The 20,221-nt window shown below is 43.3% G+C and overlaps 1 protein-coding gene across 1 annotated transcript; it reads left to right on the forward strand.

The window, feature by feature from the left end:
• Positions 1 to 974: 974 nt before the first annotated feature.
• LOC106578053 (G-protein coupled receptor 12) lies at positions 975 to 4,719 on the forward strand. Its single transcript, XM_014156619.3, has 3 exons — positions 975 to 1,222; positions 1,473 to 1,759; positions 1,984 to 4,719. The coding sequence occupies exons 1-3, from the start codon at positions 1,007 to 1,009 to the stop codon at positions 2,567 to 2,569; spliced, it is 1,089 nt and encodes a 362-aa protein (XP_014012094.1). The 5' UTR covers positions 975 to 1,006; the 3' UTR covers positions 2,570 to 4,719.
• The last annotated feature ends 15,502 nt before the right edge of the window (positions 4,720 to 20,221 follow it).

Here is a 20,221-nt window from a genome sequence, read left to right on the forward strand (position 1 = left end):
CCGCGGCTTTTGTGGCGCGATGGGTAACGATGCTTCGTGGGTGTCAGTTTTTGATGTGTGCAAGGGTCCCTGGTTCGAGCCCGGGTTGGGGCGAAGAGAGGGACGGAACTTACACTGTTACAATTGCACCCAAGGATGAACCAGACTAGTGTATGTCTATAATTATTTTTCAGAGGTCTTGGCTGATTTTGTTTGATGTTTCCATGATGTCATGCAAAGAGGCACTGACTTAGAAGGTAGGCCTTGAAATACATCCACAGGTACACCTCCAATTGACTCAAATGATGTCAATTAGCCAATCAGAAGCTTCTAAAGCCATGCCATCATTTTCTGGAATTTTCCAAGCTCTTTGAAGGCACAGTCAACTTAGTATATGTAAACTGCTGACACACTGAATTGTGATACTGCTAATTATAAAATAAATAATCTGTCTGTAAACTATTGTTGGAAAAATTACGTGTCATGCGCAAAGTAGATGTCCTAACCGACTTGCCAAAACTATAGTTTGTTAACAAGAAATTTGTGTAGTGGTTGAAAATGAGTTTTAATGACTCCAACCTAAGTGTATTTAAACTTCCGACTTCAGCTATATATATGGATAGATGGATAGATAGAGGGAGGGAGGGTTTGTTTTTATTTGAGAAGGGAATCGTTGCATTATTCCTCTATAGTGATGGAGACCTCTGCTATGACTCTCTCTCTCTCTGTCTCTCTCTCTCCCCTCCTCAATCCTCTCCCGCTCTCTTACCTCACCTTCCCTTCTACATCCTCCCTCTCTCCCCCAACTCTCCCCTCATCTCTGCCCCCTGGACTCATATCCTCCTTTCCCTCTCCTCACCCTCTGTAGCATGATATACTACAGTACCCATAATGCTCTGTTTTCTGTATCCGTTTTGATCTAACGAAACACGTTCCTAAAGCTAACACTATGGTGTCTTTTCTTCTTATTATTTCAATACAGCCTATTCCCCCCCCTTCTTCTTCTCTCCCCTCCCTCCATTCAGATATGATCCTCTCCCTAGCTGCAACTATGAGCAGCGGCGGCCTCCCCCAGAACACTACTTCCTCCTCGACCTTTGACCCCTCGTCCCTGGACCCCTGGCTTGACCCCTACCCTGACCCCTACCCTGACCTCCCCGGGGTTAACACCTCCTCCTCCTCCGACGTCCCCGGCCGCACCCATACCTCCGACCTTGACTTACGACCTCTGACCTCACAACAGGTTAGAACATCACGTCATCAAGTTCAGTTTACTTTTATGTTGTGATTGCTGATTTCATTGCTTAAACAAAAATCTTACTGGATAAGACCTTTGGGTGTTTTGAGATTTGCTTAACATATAAATGATTATTATTATTGTTGTTGTTGTTATGATGATTTAGATTTTATTATTGTGGTTGTTATTATTGTTATTAGCATTATAACGATGATAATCATGATAAGGATATGATGATGATTATTGTCATCAACAGGATGTCAGCCCATGGGATGTGGCGTTATGTGTCACGGGTACACTCATCGCCTGCGAGAACGCTCTGGTCATCGCCGTCCTCTTCTACACGCCGACCCTCAGAGCGCCGATGTTCATCCTGATTGGCTCGCTGGCATTCGCCGACCTCCTGGCGGGTCTCGGTCTCATCCTGAACTTCGTGTTCACCTATCTCGTCGAGGGAGAGGTCGTGACCTTGGTTGCCACAGGGATACTTATTGCGGCATTCTCGGCATCCATCTTGAATATCTTGGCGATCACCGTGGACAGGTATGGTAATATTTATGTCTCTCTTTACATCTTAAAATTAGAATTGCAGGGATACAGACATTTTCAAATTTTCTGCCTTTGCGGATAGCTGCTTTGCTGAGAAAAGTTTTACTTGCAATGACAGTGATATGCGGTGTTGTTGAATGCAGTGGGTGTAAATGTGCTAAAGGTGTAAATGTGAATGTAAAACAAGGACTGTATTTCGAGTGTTCATTGCGTTACAGGTACCTGTCGCTGTACAACGCGCTGACCTACCACACGGAGCGGACTGTCCTCTTCACATACCTGGTGGTAGGGGTCATCTGGTTGGTGTGTCTGGTCCTCGGCGTCCTCCCCGCCCTCGGGTGGAACTGCCTAGACGACCAATCAACGTGCTCAGTCTGTCGACCCGTCACCAAATCCAACGCTGTTGCCCTCGCTGTCTTCTTCCTACTGGTTTTCGCGTTGATGATGCAACTCTACCTACAGATCTGTCGGATCGCGTTCCGTCACGCTCAGCAAATCGCGGTCCAGCATCAGTTCCTCGCCATTTCCACGACCAAAGGAGTCCAGACGCTCTCCGTGATTCTCTGCGCCTTCGCCATGTGTTGGCTGCCGTTTGCTATGTATTCTATCGTGGCGGATTCAAGCTATCCTATCATATATACATACTCTACGGTGCTGCTGGCGGCGTGTAATTCAGTCATAAATCCTATTATATATGCGTTCAGGAACCCGGATATACAGAAGGGGCTCTGGTTGGCGTGTTGTGGGTGTGTCCCGTCAAATCTGAGTCTGAGACCTCGAGCCAGGACGTCCAGTGACGTATAGGGAAGCATTGTTCATGGCTACGACCGCTCCAACCCCTCCCTCCGGCCCTGGACCTTCAGCAATGTCTAGGGAGGGGGTGTAGCGACGTATATAGAAGGGGTGCAGGATGATGACGGTATTGGAGGAGGTGTGGGTGTACGCCCTCCAACCTAGCTCTGTGACCCAGGGCCTCCAGCAAACCTGGACATCCAGAAGAGACTGTGGCGGTGAGATCAAGGGACATGGTAATGACCCCCCTAGGATCTCCAGTGAGGGGGTAAGCTTTAGGGAGAGGACTCAGTGAGGTCAAAGGGCAAGAGGGAGGGTGTGGGGTGGTGACCTGGCAATGTAACCCCCTTCCCATCCTTCTCCAGGGTCTAGATCAGAGTTGCAGGGGCGGATGTGGCTCTCATTCATCAAAGGATGAGGGGCCATGGACTGGACTGAGAAAGTCTGGGATGGTTTGCCCTGGGCCTAGGCTATACTGTAACCCAATGGATAGAGTTGGTGGTTCAGTACTGTGATTGTGTGGGGCTCAGGTTAAACGCTTTACAATGCACTTCAGTGGGGGATCATAGGCCTCTAAAAGGCTACTCGTTCAGAGGGTGAGCACGAGTAGTACAGCCTAAGGAGTGGCCTCGATGGAAGATGAGCTAACTTACTTATGATGAGCTAACTTACTTATGATGAGCTAACTTACTTATGATGAGCTAACTTGCATTTGGTGAGCTAACTTGCTTATGGTGAGCTAACTTGCTTATGATGAGCTAACTTGCTTATGATGAGCTAACTTGCTTATCATGAGCTAACTTGCTTATGATGAGCTAACTTGCTTATCATGAGCTAACTTGCTTATGATGAGCTAACTTGCTTATCATGAGCTAACTTGCTTGTGATGAGTTAACTTGCTTGTGATGCGCTAACTTGCTTGTGATGAGCTAACTTGCTTATGGTGAGCTAACTTGCTTATGGTGAGCTAACTTGCTTATGATGAGCTAACTTGCTTATCATGAGCTAACTTGCTTATGATGAGCTAACTTGCTTATGATGAGCTAACTTGCTTATGATGAGCTAACTTGCTTATGATGAGCTAACTTGCTTATGATGAGCTAACTTGCTTATGATGAGCTAACTTGCTTGTGATGAGCTAACTTGCTTATCATGAGCTAACTTGCTTGTGATGAGCTAACTTGCTTATGATGCGCTAACTTGCTTATGATGCGCTAACTTACTTATGATGCGCTAACTTGCCAACAATGGTAATGTGTGTTAGGTGAGAATGCTACGATCTTGAGGTTTTCATTCAAAACCTTAGAAACTATCATGTCACAATGATCTTGTTGCCGATGATGACTAAAGCCCTTGGTAAAACACAGGCATATAACGCATGACAGACAGACAGACAGACAGACAGACAGACAGACAGACAGACAGACAGACAGACAGACAGACAGACAGACAGACAGACACACAGACAGACAGACAGACAGACAGACAGACAGACAGACAGACAGACAGACAGACAGACAGACAGACAGACAGACAGACAGACAGACAGACAGACAAAGCCGATATAAAGGCTGATTCATTGTTACCCTTGGAGAAGAAACATACCATTTTTTGAAAAGCCCACAAGCCCTAAAAGGTTTCCCTGTTATTACCAATGCTATCAACCAAAAACATTTATTTTAGAGCTACTAAGCAATCATCTGTATGTTGCCGGCCTACAGTCGTGAGGTATAGAAATGCAATTACAGTCAAGTCATCGTTCTAGTAATTCTAGAAACACACCGGGCAGCTAAAATCGTTTCAGCTCCACGGACAGCGAAACACAGCGTCAAGACATTGCCAATGTGCGTCAAAAGCTCATTTCAGCACCATGGATAGCGACCAGCGAGCTGATGCTTGTAGTCCCTACTTGATTCTGCTCTATGGTCAGTTTTTGCATTCTCCCCCTTACTGGTTAATTTAACCAATTTGGGAAGTGAAATCTGATTCTAGATCTGTGTCTAAGGTCAAGGGAAATTCTATCGGGAGCCAGCTAACCAGACCGTCGTTTTCACACGTCTCACTCGTTGTACGGTTAAATAATTCATTGGAAAACAGGCCTGGTGTGGAGAGAAGGAGAAAACACAGCCCTGTGAGTTTATCTTTCCAGACAGACAGAGCGAGAGGTGACAAAACGTGTATCACAGCCGGGGCTCGTGTTCACAGGGCCTTTGGCGGAGTTTCCATCACTTTGTGGTGTGGTGGGTTCTAACCATTCTAGTTCTAACTAATGGTTCTAAATGACGAGGTGGGTTCTAACCATTCTAGTTCTAACTAATGGTTCTAAATGACGAGGTGGGTTCTAACCATTCTAGTTCTAACTAATGGTTCTAAATGACGAGGTGGGTTCTAACCATTCTAGTTCTAACTAATGGTTCTAAATGACGAGGTGGGTTCTAACCATTCTAGTTCTAACTAATGGTTCTAAATGACGAGGTGGGTTCTAACCATTCTAGTTCTAACTAATGGTTCTAAATGACGAGGTGGGTTCTAACCATTCTAGTTCTAACTAATGGTTCTAAATGACGAGGTGGGTTCTAACCATTCTAGTTCTAACTAATGGTTCTAAATGACGAGGTGGGTTCTAACCATTCTAGTTCTAACTAATGGTTCTAAATGACGAGGTGGGTTCTAACCATTCTAGTTCTAACTAATGGTTCTAAATGACGAGGTGGGTTCTAACCATTCTAGTTCTAACTAATGGTTCTAAATGACGAGGTGGGTTCTAACCATTCTAGTTCTAACTAATGGTTCTAAATGACGAGGTGGGTTCTAACCATTCTAGTTCTAACTAATGGTTCTAAATGACGAGGTGGGTTCTAACCATTCTAGTTCTAACTAATGGTTCTAAATGACGAGGTGGGTTCTAACCATTCTAGTTCTAACTAATGGTTCTAAATGACGAGGTGGGTTCTAACCATTCTAGTTCTAACTAATGGTTCTAAATGACGAGGTGGGTTCTAACCTTTCTAGTTCTAACTAATGGTTCTAAATGACGAGGTGGGTTCTAACCAAGTGACAGCAGAGGGATTCTGGCATATCTGGCTAGTATCCTTTTAGAATGATCATAGGTTGAAAGTATTGTGTGACAGGCAATCACAACAATTAATAGGTCTATACATCGGAATTCGATATCATTTGTTATCCTTAATGGGACTTGAAATACAATTTCAACTGGGCCTATTGATTATGTACATGTGGGTTTAGAAGTATTGATTTAGGCAGACAAGTTAAATGATAACGATTGATCAACCCACGTCTGAAAAGCGACAATGTAAACGGCATATTGACTACCCTTCATGTCAGGTGAAGTGAACATGGATCCAAATCCAATAGGGTTCTATTGATTAGCTGCCGATGCATGGACATTAGCCAACAGCAGCACACCAGAACGGAATGCAGGACCAGACTGGGAGCAGAAATCAGTCCTGGCAAGTTCGACAGTCCCACTGCCTAAAAATGGACCAGTCTGCCCCTGAGGGAATGTAAAACACAAAACCGACTCTATGGGGTTTTATCTAAATGATTCTATTGGCCTATATACCCCTCATTTCCCCTCTCTCTCAATGCTGTCTATGTCTCAACACAAGCTCCATACCACACGCTCCCTCTCGGCTCTGTATCTCTGGACGTCTGCAAGAGAGAAGCTGACGCATCTTAGCCTCAGCCGGATCAACGGTGCGGTGGGTTAATGAGGTTTTGCAAGGTGAGCCGAGCAGCGGTGGCATGAAATGAGGCACCAGGCGCGGTAGGGTAATGTGACCCGCGGATTCATTCTCACACAGACAGACAGACACACACACACACACACACACACACACACACACACACACACACACACACACACACACACACACACACACACACACACACACACACACACACACACACACACACACACACACACACACACACACGACAGAGAGATTATAATGAGGTTAGTTTTATCCCTGAAAGGGCAGCTTGTAGTTAACTGATGTACAAAGGCTCCAATGACAGAGTTACTTGTGGTACAATGAGAATACTTTAGGTTAGTTCTGCATCCTAATGGAACGGCTTCCATTTCCTTGTCTCCTTTCCTTCACGACCTCTGATGGTTGAAAGACACTGACTGGATATGTGGTTAGTAAGGAAAGGAGACGAGGAGAGGACACAAAATTAGACTATTAGGATGACGCCCACAAACTGAACAGAAACCAGAGATATAAATGTACACTGTCTTAAAAAGAATCATAATCATGCTTGTTTGCTCTCAATTCTGCAACTGTATTCACTGTTTAGTACAGACATCAACAGCAACACAGCAACAATGGTAAAATACTACTGTGGACTATATGTGCCATGTGATGTACCAGTCATGGTGATAGTCAGCTGTGTTGGGAAAAAAGGGAAAGTCTAATAGGGCTTGGTGTTTAAATGGACAATTAGTAAAAAAATCAAATAAACGAAGAACAAACTATAACAAGCAACTCTCAAAATGGAGCACAGGACTGGACATTAACTTACTGGACATTAACTTACTGGACGTTAACTTACTGGACGTTAACTTACTGGACGTTAACTTACTGGACAATAACTTACTGGACGTTAACTTACTGGACGTTAACTTACTGGACATTAACTTTCTGGACGTTAACTTACTGGACGTTAACTTACTGGACGTTAACTTACTGGACGTTAACTTACTGGACGTTAACTTTCTGGACATTAACTTACTGGACATTAACTTACTGGACATTAACTTACTGGACATTAACTTTCTGGACATTAACTTTCTGGACATTAACTTTCTGGACATTAACTTTCTGGACATTAACTTTCTGGACGTTAACTTTCTGGACGTTAACTTAATGGACGTTAACTTAATGGACGTTAACTTACTGGACGTTAACTTACTGGACATGAACTTACTGGACATTAACTTACTGGACATTAACTTACTGGACAATAACTTACTGGACAATAACTTACTGGACATTAACTTACTGGACATTAACTTACTGGACATGAACTTACTGGACATTAACTTACTGGACATTAACTTACTGGACATTAACTTACTGGACAATAACTTACTGGACATTAACTTACTGGACATTAACTTACTGGACATTAACTTACTGGACAATAACTTACTGGACATGAACTTACTGGACATTAACTTACTGGACGTTAACTTACTGGACGTTAACTTACTGGACAATAACTTACTGGACATTAACTTACTGGACATTAACTTACTGGACAATAACTTACTGGACATTAACTTACTGGACATTAACTTACTGGACGTTAACTTACTGGACAATAACTTACTGGACATTAACTTACTGGACATTAACTTACTGGACATTAACTTACTGGACAATAACTTACTGGACATTAACTTACTGGACATTAACTTACTGGACATTAACTTGTTCATAATGTTGATGATGGAATTTTTCTACTTTGTAAAATGGTGTCTTTTCTATAGTTTTCTATTCAGCGGGATGGACTGCAAACAATCACATGCTTTCCCTGTTAGGCTGAGCCCCGAATGGCACCTTGTTGTCGATATAGTGCACTAATTGTGAGCTCTATGGGCCCTGCAAAGCAGTGCACTAGGTAGGGAATAGGGTTCCATTGGGTCTTTAGTGTTGTCAGGCAATGAATGCAAACCCAATTCCTCCAATTCCTTGAAAATGCAGATTCTGTAACTCTTCCTTTGGCCTTATCGTACCTAACTCCTCTTCAATAACGTTCAATGTGTTTGTAGTGGATAAAATAGCTCCAACAGTGTTACTTACTACCTTGTACAGATCAATCTCAAAAAGCTACAACTGAGAGAGGGGGAACTGGAACTAATGACTGATAGAATCCCTTCAAATCAAACTCTCACAACCTTCAACAAGAAAAAATAAACAGAAACATGTTAGCCTAAATTTACAAAACCTTAATTATGGATCACCATGTGACTGATTATAGAACTAGATTCTAGATAGATCTAGATATTATGTATATCTATGATAACATCCAGATAAGTATTATCTGCTTGTGTCAGCCTTCAAAGCAGAAGACAACAGGTTTATATTGGGTTTATATTGGGTTGATATTTGTGAATAATGAATTCACCCCTGGTCACTCTGATGGAATCGTTCAACCACGGTGGTGGAAACTGATGGAATCGTTCAACCACGGTGGTGGAAACTGATGGAATCGTTCAACCACGGTGGTGGAAACTGATGGAATCGTTCAACCACGGTGGTGGAAACTGATGGAATCGTTTAACCACGGTGGTGGAAACTGATGGAATTGTTCAACCACGGTGGTGGAAACTGATGGAATCGTTCAACCACGGTGGTGGAAACTGATGGAATCGTTTAACCACGGTGGTGGAAACTGATGGAATCGTTCAACCACGGTGGTGGAAACTGATGGAATCGTTCAACCACGGTGGTGGAAACTGGGCTCTGATGGAATCGTTTCAACCACGGTGGTGGAAACTGATGGAATCGTTCAACCACGGTGGTGGAAACTGATGGAATCGTTCAACCACGGTGGTGGAAACTCTCTGATGGAATCGTTCAACCACGGTGGTGGAAACTCTCTGATGGAATCGTTTAACCACGGTGGTGGAAACTGATGGAATCGTTCTTCCACGGGGGTGGAAACTCTGATGTGTTCTTATGTGAGGTGCGTCCTCAAATGTCATTGAATCCCATTATCGTGAATATATACTCTGTTATGCCTATAGAGCAGGGATGGAACGACCTAGCACTGTGTGTGTGTGTGTGTGTGTGTGTGTGTGTGTGTGTGTGTGTGTGTGTGTGTGTGTGTGTGTGTGTGTGTGTGTGTGTGTGTGTGTGTGTGTGTCTCACCCCGTGGTTCACAATGCCAATACTGTAATGTTGCAATGTGATGTTTATAAACAACAACCGACAGGAAATGGTTAGGCTCCTGGAGGCCTGCAGTCCTGTTCTTTTGTGCAACGAAAATGAAAGTGTTTCTTGTTGGAAAAATCCATGGGTGTATTCATTCCGCTGATTCTGTTGCAAAATTTCTTGAATGAAACAGGGCGGGACTTACCTGAATTTGTCCAATAGAAATCGGAGGATCGAATCGGAGGAATGAAAATACGGCAGGTTGTCCATTTTAGTTTCACTCCGTTTTCTTCCGTTTTGGTGCCTGATGATCACGAACCAGGTGATCCTCATCATTGACTTTCAATTTGTCTCTTGAATCACACCTGGAAACCAGCTGTGAACACTCTATAGCCAATCAGTGATGTTAATTGGTTAATTGGTCAATTAACAGAGGAATGAAAACTACAGCAGACACGGTGGCCCTCCAGGATAAAAACTTGACTCTCATATGTATAAACACACCAAGATGGGCCATACTGCTGTAGACAAACCTATATAAATAGATTCTACTCATTCTATTTCTATACCCTTGCCACTGTCTCGTCAGGAGAGAAAGGGGGTTATTTTCCTTATTCAATGCTGTACAGAAACATATTTTTACATATTTTACATATCTTTACATATTCGTCATCAGGGCATGAGTTTAAATAATATGGTTGTTAAGTGTGTGTGTGTGTGTGTGTGTGTGTTCTTATCAATGGTCAAAATCATTTCTTGAAACAATGTGTGGTGGATTATGCTAAAAAGTGCCATATTTCTTACTTATGACTAGTGGTTTATTTTGGTTGATGTATTCATCACGTATGCATCTCTGTCTGGTGTATTTCAAAGTAAAGGCATTCACCAGCTCTGAAATAGTATGATAGCCTATCACATCTGATGTTGAGATGATATACAAGACCCTGATCAAACAAGACTGATCTAGGAACATTTTATCCCCAACCCCTACCCCAACTTTCTTTCTCCCACCTCTTCTCTCTGCCCATGCTTCCCACTTTTCCCCCCACGTTCCTAACTTTACCCATCTCTCCTTCATCTCTCTCTCTCTCTACCTCTCTCTCTCTAGCTCCCTCTCTCTCTCTACCTCTCTCTCGCTCTCTCTCTCTCTCTCTCATATCGGAGTCTGTGTAAATGGATTCCGTTGCTAAGGAAGGCTTTTGCTGCTTAACAAAAGAACCACTAAACCTAAGCCACCTGCGTGTGTGTGTGTGTGTGTGTGTGTGTGTGTGTGTGTGTGTGTGTGTGTGGTGTGTGTGTGTGTGTGTGTGTGTGTGTGTGTGTGTGTGTGTGTGTGTGTGTGTGTGTGTGTGTGTGTGTGTGTGTGTGTGTGTGTGTGTGTGTGCGCACATAGGAGAAAATCAAAAGAGACTGACTCACTAAATCAACTAGCCTTTCCCACTGTGTAAAGAGCTTTCAGCACATGGAAATCACTAGGCTATGTAAACCCCATTCGTTAACATTTTAGAACATGGTCAAATGTCATGTTAGGCCATTTTGTCTATAGCGGTACCTGAGAGCTAAACTTACTTCACTGGGACCATGTATAGCCTTCACAGATTAAACATTGTTTATGGTTGAATTGTCATTGTTTCTTAGGGGAGAATCCTAACTTAAACTTAAAACCTCTACAGGATTGGTGGGTCCCCTGCGTGACGGTTGAGCTAACGTAGGCTAATGTGATTAGCATGATGTTGTAAGTAACAAGAACATTTCCCAGGACATAGACATATCTGATATGGGCAGAAAGCTTAAATTCTTGTTAATCTAACTGCGCTGTCCAATTTACAGTAGCTATTACAGTGAAATAATACCATGCTATTGTTTGAGGAGAGTGCACAGTTATGAACTTGAAAATGTATCAATAAACCAATTAGGCACATTTGGGCAGTCTTGATACAACATTTTGAACAGAAATGCAATGATTCATTGAATCAGTCTAAAACGTTGCACATACACTGCTGCCATATAGTGGCAAAAATCTAAACTGCGCCTAAACTGGACTATTACATGTTGGCCTTTCTCTTGCATTTCAAAGATGATGGAACAAACAAAACAAGAAAAACTGTATTTTCTTTTACAAGATCTAATGTGTTATATTCTCCTACATTAATTTCACATTTCCACAAACTTCAATGTGTTTCCTTTCAAATGGTATCAAGAATATGCAAGAATCAGCATATCTTTGCTTCAGGTCCTGAGCTACAGGCAGTTAGATTTGGGTATGTAAAAAAAGGGTCTGATCAAAAAAAGTTAGGATGTGTCCCTCATAGAATAAGGAAGTCAGGCCCTGAACAAGGGATTTGATTGGTTGATGATACTGTGACATAACAGAGCTGACATATTATTGTTGTTCTTATTGTCTACGTCCCAAATGACACCCTATCTCCAATAGCAAAAGCAGCGGACTGTGTAGGGGATAGGGTGTGATTTAGGCCGCTGCCTGGAATCATGTTTTTATTTTCTTCTTTGTATTGTTAAATATCCATGTGATGATGATGACAAAGTACAATGCACTTTATATGTGTGTTCCAAATGGCACCCTATTCCCTACATAGTGCACTACTTTTGACCAGAGCCCTATGGGTAGTGCACTACTTTTGACCAGAGCCCTATGTGCCCTTGCCAGATGTAGTGAAATCCAGTGGGAATAGGGTGCCATTTGGGACATTATGAGAAGGGACATGTTACAATAATTGCACTGTGTCCAATGTATAATCCTAAATATCGCCGACAAAGGATTTATTTTTTACTATTGTAAATAAATAAAATACCAAACAAGTTTGATTCATTTGCCAAATAAACTGATAAAAATGAAAGAAGCTAAATCATTTTTTGTGTTGAGTTTCCCTCTTGCACATTTCACTGTCTGTCGATGGTTGGCCTGAGTGTGGGTGTGGGTGTGGGTGTGTGTGTGTGTCAGACCTTGTAAAGAAAATGTATTGAGTGTTAAAAGGCCTGGTGATAAATTATTGTAGTCCCCTCAGCATAACTCTTACTGGTTACATCCCAAATGGCACCTTGTGGGCCCTGGTCAAAAGTAGTGCACTATATATAGAATAGGGTGTAATTTGGGATGCACACACTAGTCCCCAGTGTTGGGGAAGCTACTCTGAAAATAGTTACCAATTACTTCACACGGGAAGAAGTTAAGCTATACTAAAGTTACCCTTAAGAAACATTTAGTTAAAGTTTCTTTGAAATAAATGACTTTGTGATAAGTTATTATATCTAAATCAGAAATGTCCTAGACTACAAATTGTAAGAACAAATCCCTCTGGAGTAATACGCTAACAGAATGTGGAATTTAGCATATCAAGCACAAAGACGATGTTTCAAGTAAGAAATTAAATAGGTCTGATCCAGAAAAAGAAAGACAATTCTTGCCTTCTTCACAAATATTTTACTACACTTTTTTGCAAAAACGTATTAGCGTGTAGTTTCAGTACTTAGCTACACCAGTACATGGCAAATAAGTAATGAACTTACTGACAGGCCCAGTCCTGGATGTTCTGACTCCCCCCTATACCCCTGTGAAACTACAATAGTCCCAGTAAGCACAATGACGTTGAAAATACATATTTTTCGGTTCATTTTAAGTCTTAAGTAGAGTACATTAGAGTAAAATTGGGTACAATATAGTATAGTATACTATACTCTACTGTGCTGTACTGTTGTACTGTACTTTACTGTAATATAATATACTTTTCTTTACTGTTCTGTACTGTAATGTACTGTACTCTGCTGTGCTGTACTGTACCGTGCTGTCCAAACTTGTGAAACATAGATGTCTATGATTGGTTCAGATTTAGTCCTGTCAAATGTCAAGGCTGGTGCGGACCACATCACATCTGAACCAATTATAGATGTCTCTGTTTGGGCCAAATATAGGCCTGTCCGGGACTGGATATCTTTGGACGTTGATATCAAGGCCGGTTCAAACACACAGACGTGTGTCTGATTGGTTCAGATTTGATCCGGTCCGTGGATGTTTAAATCAAGGCCGGTCTGGACCGCAACCCCACCCATAAAAATAGATGGACTGTCCGGACAAGACCAAAACAAACAGATGTTCAAAAGGCTTTGGCCTGTGCTCACTGGGCTGCAGCCCACAGTGTCGGCCCCCTGTGGAACTTTAGGATTTTTACTTGAATCATTATCTATTAAGTATCTTTATTTTTCCACCGCTGACACACACACACACACACTCAGATCTATCTAAATAAGAGATGTGATAGCTAGAGTTGTGATGGGGGAGAGGACAGAGAGAGCAGTATCGGCACGAACATCTACACCAACACACACACACACACACACACACACACACACACACACACACACACACACACACACACACACACACACACACACACACACACACACACACACACTAGCTCTACATCTCTCTCTCTCTCTCTCTCTCTCTCTCTCTCTCTCTCTCTCTCTCTCTCTCTCTCTCTCTCTCCCTCTCTTCTATGTACAGTCTTGGCCAAAAGTTTTGAGATTGACACAAATATTCATTTCCACAAAGTCTGCTGCCAAAGTTTGTATGATGGCAATTTGCATATACTCCAGAATGTTATGAAGAGTGATCAGATGAATTGCAATTAATTGCAAAGTCCCTCTTTGCCATGCAAGTGAACTGAATCCCCCCAAAAACATTTCCACTGCATTTCAGCCCTGCCACAAAAGGACCAGCTGACATCATGTCAGTGATTCTCTCATTAACACAGGTGTGAGTGTTGACGAGGACACGGCTGGAGATCACTCTGTCATGCTGATTGAGTTTGAATAACAGACTGGAAGCTTCAAAAGGAGGGTGGTGCTTGGAATCATTGTTCTTCCTCTGTCAACAATGGTTACCTGCAAGGAAACATGTGCCGTCATCATTGCTGTGCACAAAAAGGGCTTCACAGGCAAGGATATTGCTGCCAGTAAGATTGCACCTAAATCAACCATTTATCGGATCATCAAGAACTTCACGGAGAACAGTTAAATTGTTGTGAAGAAGTCTTCAGGGTGCCCAAGAAAGTCCAGCAAGCGCCAGGACCGTCTCCTAAAGTTGATTCAGCTGCTGGATCGGGGCACCACCAGTACAGAGCTTGCTCAGGAATGGCAGCAGGCAGGTGTGAGTGCATCTGCACGCAAAGTAAGGTGAACACTTTTGGAGGATGGCCTGGTGTCAAGAAGGGCAGCAAAGAAGCCACTTCTCTCCAAGAAAAACATCAGGGACAGACTGATATTCTGCAAAAGGTACATGGATTGGGCTGCTGAGGCCTGGGGTAAAGTCATTTTCTCTGATGAATCCCCTTTCCGATTGTTTGGGGCATCCGGAAAAAAGCTTGTCCGGAGAAGACAAGGTGAGCGCTACCATCAGTCATGTGTCATGCCAACAGTAAAGCATCCTGAGACCATTCATGTGTGGGGTTACTTCTCAGCCAAGGGAGTGGGCTCACTCACAATTTTGCCTAAGAACACAGCCATGAATAAAGAATGGTACCAACACATCCTCCGAGAGCAACTTCTCCCAACCATCCAGGAACAGTTTGGTGACGAACAATGCGTTTTCCAGCATGATGGAGCACCATGCCATAAGGCAAAGTGATAACTAAGTGGCTCGGGGAACAAAACATTGATATTTTGAGTCCATGGCCAGGAAACTCCCCAGACCTTAATCCCATTGAGAACTTGTGGTCAATCCTCAAGAGGCGGGTGGACAAACAAAAACCCACAAATTCTGACAAACTCCAAGCATTGATTATGCAAGAATGGGCTACAATCAGTCAGGATGTGGCCCAGAAATTAATTGACAGCATGCCAGGGCAGATTGCAGAGGTCTTGAAAAAGAAGGGTCAACACTGAAAATATTGACTCTTTGCATCAACTTCATGTAATCGTCAATAAAAGCCTTTGACACTTATGAAATGCTTGTAATTATACTTCAGTATTCCATAGTAACATCTGACAAAAATATCTAAAGACACTGAAGCAGCAAACTTTGTGGAAATTAGTATTTGTATCATTCTCAAAACTTTTGGCCACGACTGTACTGTATAGTATCTCTCCCTCCATGTCTCTCTACCCCTTGTGGTCAGATGAGGGTAGTACAAGCAGTGAGACACCAGGGACATACACAGGCAGGGAGGGAGACACCAGGGAGTCACCAGGGAAATACACAGGCAGGAAGGGAGACACCAGGGAGTCACCAGGGAAATACACAGGCAGGGAGGGAGACACCAGGGAGTCACCAGGGACATACACAGGCAGGGAGGGAGACACCAGGGAGTCACCAGGGAAATACACAGGCAGGAAGGGAGACACCAGGGAGTCACCAGGGAAATACACAGGCAGGAAGGGAGACACCAGGGAGACACCGGGGAGACACCAGGGAGGTAGATAATATGTAGGCAGGCAGGGAGACACCGGGGAGGTAGATAATATGTAGACAGGCAGGGAGACACCGGGGAGACACCAGGGAGGTAGAGCATATGTAGGCAGGCTGGGAGACACCAGGAAAACACCAGGGAGACATCAGGAAAACACCAGAGAGACACCGGGGAGGTAGATAATATGTAGGCAGGCAGGGAGACACCAGTGAGACACCGGGGAGGTAGATAATATGTAGGCAGGCAGGGAGACACCGGGGAGACACCAGGGAGGTAGATCATATGTAGGCAAGCAGGGAGACACCAGGAAAACACCAGGGAGACATCAGGAAAACACCAGTGAGACACCGGGGAGGTAGATAATATGTAGGCAGGCAGGGAGACACCAGTGAGACACCGGGGAGGTAGATAATATGTAGGCAGGCAGGGAGACACCAGTGAGACACCGGGGAGGTAGATAATATGTAGGCAGGCAGGGAGACACCAGTGAGACACCGGGGAGGTAGATAATATGTAGGCAGGCAGGGAGACACCAGTGAGACACCGGGGAGGTAGATAATATGTAGGCAGGCAGGGGACATCAGGAAAACACCAGTGAGACACCGGGGAGGTAGATAATATGTAGGCAGGCAGGGAGACACCAGTGAGACACCGGGGAGGTAGATAATATGTAGGCAGGCAGGGAGACACCGGGGAGACACCAGGGAGGTAGAGCATATGTAGGCAAGCAGGGAGACACCAGGAAAACACCAGGGAGACATCAGGAAAACACCAGTGAGACACCGGGGAGGTAGATAATATGTAGGCAGGCAGGGAGACACCAGTGAGACACCGGGGAGGTAGATAATATGTAGGCAGGCAGGGAGACATCAGGAAAACACCAGTGAGACACCGGGGAGGTAGATAATATGTAGGCAGGCAGGGAGACACCAGTGAGACACCGGGGAGGTAGATAATATGTAGGCAGGCAGGGAGACACCAGGGAGACACCAGGGAGACACCAGGGAGGTAGATAATATGTAGGCAGGCAGGGAGACACCGGGGAGATGATAAATACGCAGGCAGGGAGGCTGGCACACCTCTGCCCATGCTTACCACAAACCCTTCCACCCACACAGACATCTCTATCTCTGTCTGTCTCTCGCTCCCTCGCTCCCTCGCTCTCACGCAAACCCCTCCACCTACACACTAGAGTTACAGCTGTCACACTGCCTGCCCTCCAGGACACCTACAGCACCCGATGTCACAGGAAGACCAAAAAGATCATCAATGACATCAAATCAAATTGTATTAGTCACATGCAGCAGATAAAACAAAAGGTCCTTACAGTGAAATGCTTACTTACAAGCCACTAACCAACAATACAGTTTAAAAAAATATGAATAAGAATAAGAAATAAAAGGAACAAGTAATTAAAGAGCAGCAGCAAAATAACAATAGAGAGGCTATATACAGGGGGTACCGGAACAGAGCCAATGTGTGGGGGCACCGGTTAGTCGAGGTAATTGAGGTAATATGTATATGTAGGTAGACTTATTAGAGTGACTATGCATAGATAATATGTATTGAACTAATTTTGACCACAAACTTTATGTGGGGACTATAAAATACAGTGACGCGACATTAGCGGCCATTTTGGATGATGAACCCCCTGAAGCCAGTTTTAATGGTGAAAGAACATGACTTCCCAAAAACATCTAACCAATGACTGAAGCTCTATTATATCTTTCTTTCTCTGTTGTCTCTCGCAACTAAAAGATGGGTTACTGTTTAACATCAGTGTCATATTTCTCACTCTTTGTGATGCTGACGATGCGGCCATTTTGGATGATGAAGACAGTCAACTCTATTTTAATGACGGAAGGACATGACTGTGTCACGCCCTGACCTTAGAGAGACGTTTTATTTCTCTATTTGGTTAGGTCAAGGTGTGATGTGGGGTGGGCATTCTATGTTGTCTATTTCTTTGTTTTTGGCCGAGTATGGTTCCTAATCAGAGGCAGCTATCTATCGTTGTCTCTGATTGGGAATCATACTTAGGCAGCCTTTTCCCCCACCTGTGTTTTGTGGTTGGTTGTTTTCTGTTTCATATCTGTACCTGACAGAACTGTGAGCTTTCGTTTCAATTTTGTTTGAGTGTTTTGGTGAAAATAAAACATCATGAACACTTTCCACGCTGCGCTTTGGTCTCATTCCGAAGACAGCTGTTACAGACTGCCCTTAAAACATCTATCAGTTTCAGGAGAGATCCTTTTCTATTCCTAAAAAGTAGCTTCATTTAGACCAAGGCAATGAAATTGTATTTGTCACATGCGCCGAATACAACGGATGTTGACCTTACCATGAAATGCCTACGTACTGCCCGTAACTAATAATTCAGTTCAAGAAATAGAGTTAATAAAATATGTACTAAATAAACTAAAGTAAAAAAATCTAATCAATCAAAAAGTAATACAAGAAATGCACATAACAATAACAAGGCTATATACAGGGGGTACCAGTACAGAGTCAATGTGCGGGGGTGCAGGTTAATCGAGGTAATTTGTAAAATGACTATGCATAGATAAAATCAAATCAAATGTTATTGGTCACATACACATGGTTAGCAGATGTTATTGGTCACATACACATGGTTAGCAGATGTTATTGGTACCATACACATGGTTAGCAGATGTTATTTGTCACATGGTTAGCAGATGTTATTGGTACCATACACATGGTTAACAGATGTTATTGGTCACATACACATGGTTAGCAGATGTTATTGGTCCCATACACACGGTTAGCAGATGTTATTGGTCACATACACATGGTTAGCAGATGTTATTGGTACCATACACAAGGTTAGCAGATGTTATTGGTCACATACACATGGTTAGCAGATGTTATTGGTCACATACACATGGTTAGCAGATGTTATTGGTACCATACACATGGTTAGCAGATGGTTATTGCGAGTGTAGTGAAATGCTTGTGCTCCTAGTTCTGACAGTGCAGCAATATCTAACATGTACTCTAACAATTCCACAACAACTACCTAATACACACAAATCTAAGTAAAGAAATGGAATAAGAATATATACATATAAATATGTGGATGAGCAATGACAGAGCGGCATAGGCAAGATGCAATAGATGGTATAAAATACCGTATATACATATGAGATGAGTAATGCAAGATATGTGGTATTATTAAAGTGACTAGTGATCCATTTATTAAAGTGGCCAATGATAAATAATACACAGCGAGTGGGCACAGAGACTATGGTGGTCTGTTTGAAACATGTAGTTATTACAGGCCAGGGAAAGGTTTAAAATGTCAATGAAGACACTTGCCAGTTGGTCCGCACATGCTTTGAGTACACATCCTGGTAATTCGTCTGGCCCCACGGCTTTGTGAATGTTGACCTGTTTAAAGGTCTTGCTCACATCGGCTACGGAGAGCATGATCACACAGTCGTCCGGAACAGCTGGTGCTCTCATGCATGCTTCAGTGTTGCTTGCCTCGAAGCGAGCATAAAAGGCATTTAGCATTTAGCTCATCTGGGTTTCCCTTTGTAGTCAGTAATAGATTCCAAGCCCTGCCATATCCGACAAGCGTCAGAGCCGGTGAAGTAAGATTCAATCTTAGTCCTGTACTGACCCTTTGCCTGTTTGATGGTTCATCTGAGGGCATTGCGGGATTTCTTATAAGCATCCGGATTAGTGTCCCGCTCCTTGAAAGCGGCAGCTCTAGCCTTTAGCTCGATGAGGATGTTACCTGCAATCCATGGCTTCCGGTTGGGAAACGTACGTACGGTCACTGTGGGGACGATGTCATCGATGTACTTATTGATGAAGCTGGTGACTGATGTGGTATAATCCTCAATGCCATTGGATGAATCCTGGAACATATTCCAGTCTGTGCTAGCAAAACAGTCCTGTAGCGTAGCATCTGAGTCATCTGACCACCTCCGTATTGAGTGAGTCACTGCTGCTTCCTGCTTTAGATTTTGCTTCTAAGCAGGAATCAGGAGGATTTGCCAAATGGAGGGTGAGGGAGAGCTTTGTATGCATCTCTGTGTGTGGAGTATCAATGCTTTTCTTTAGATTATACAGTTGAAGTCGGAAGTTTACATACACTTAGGTTTGAGACATTAAAACAAATTTTTCTACCACTCCACAAATTTCTTGTTAACAAACTATAGTTTGGCAAGTCGGTTAGGACATCTACTTTGTGCATGACACAAGTAATTTTTCCAACAATTGTTTCCAGGCAGATTATTTCATTTATTATTCACTGTATCACAAGTCCAGTGGGTCAGAAGTTTACATACACTAAGTTGACTGTGCCTTTA

This window comes from Salmo salar, chromosome 18, assembly GCF_965601325.2.
Source record: "Salmo salar chromosome 18, fSalSal1, whole genome shotgun sequence".
Taxonomy (NCBI): domain Eukaryota; kingdom Metazoa; phylum Chordata; class Actinopteri; order Salmoniformes; family Salmonidae; genus Salmo; species Salmo salar.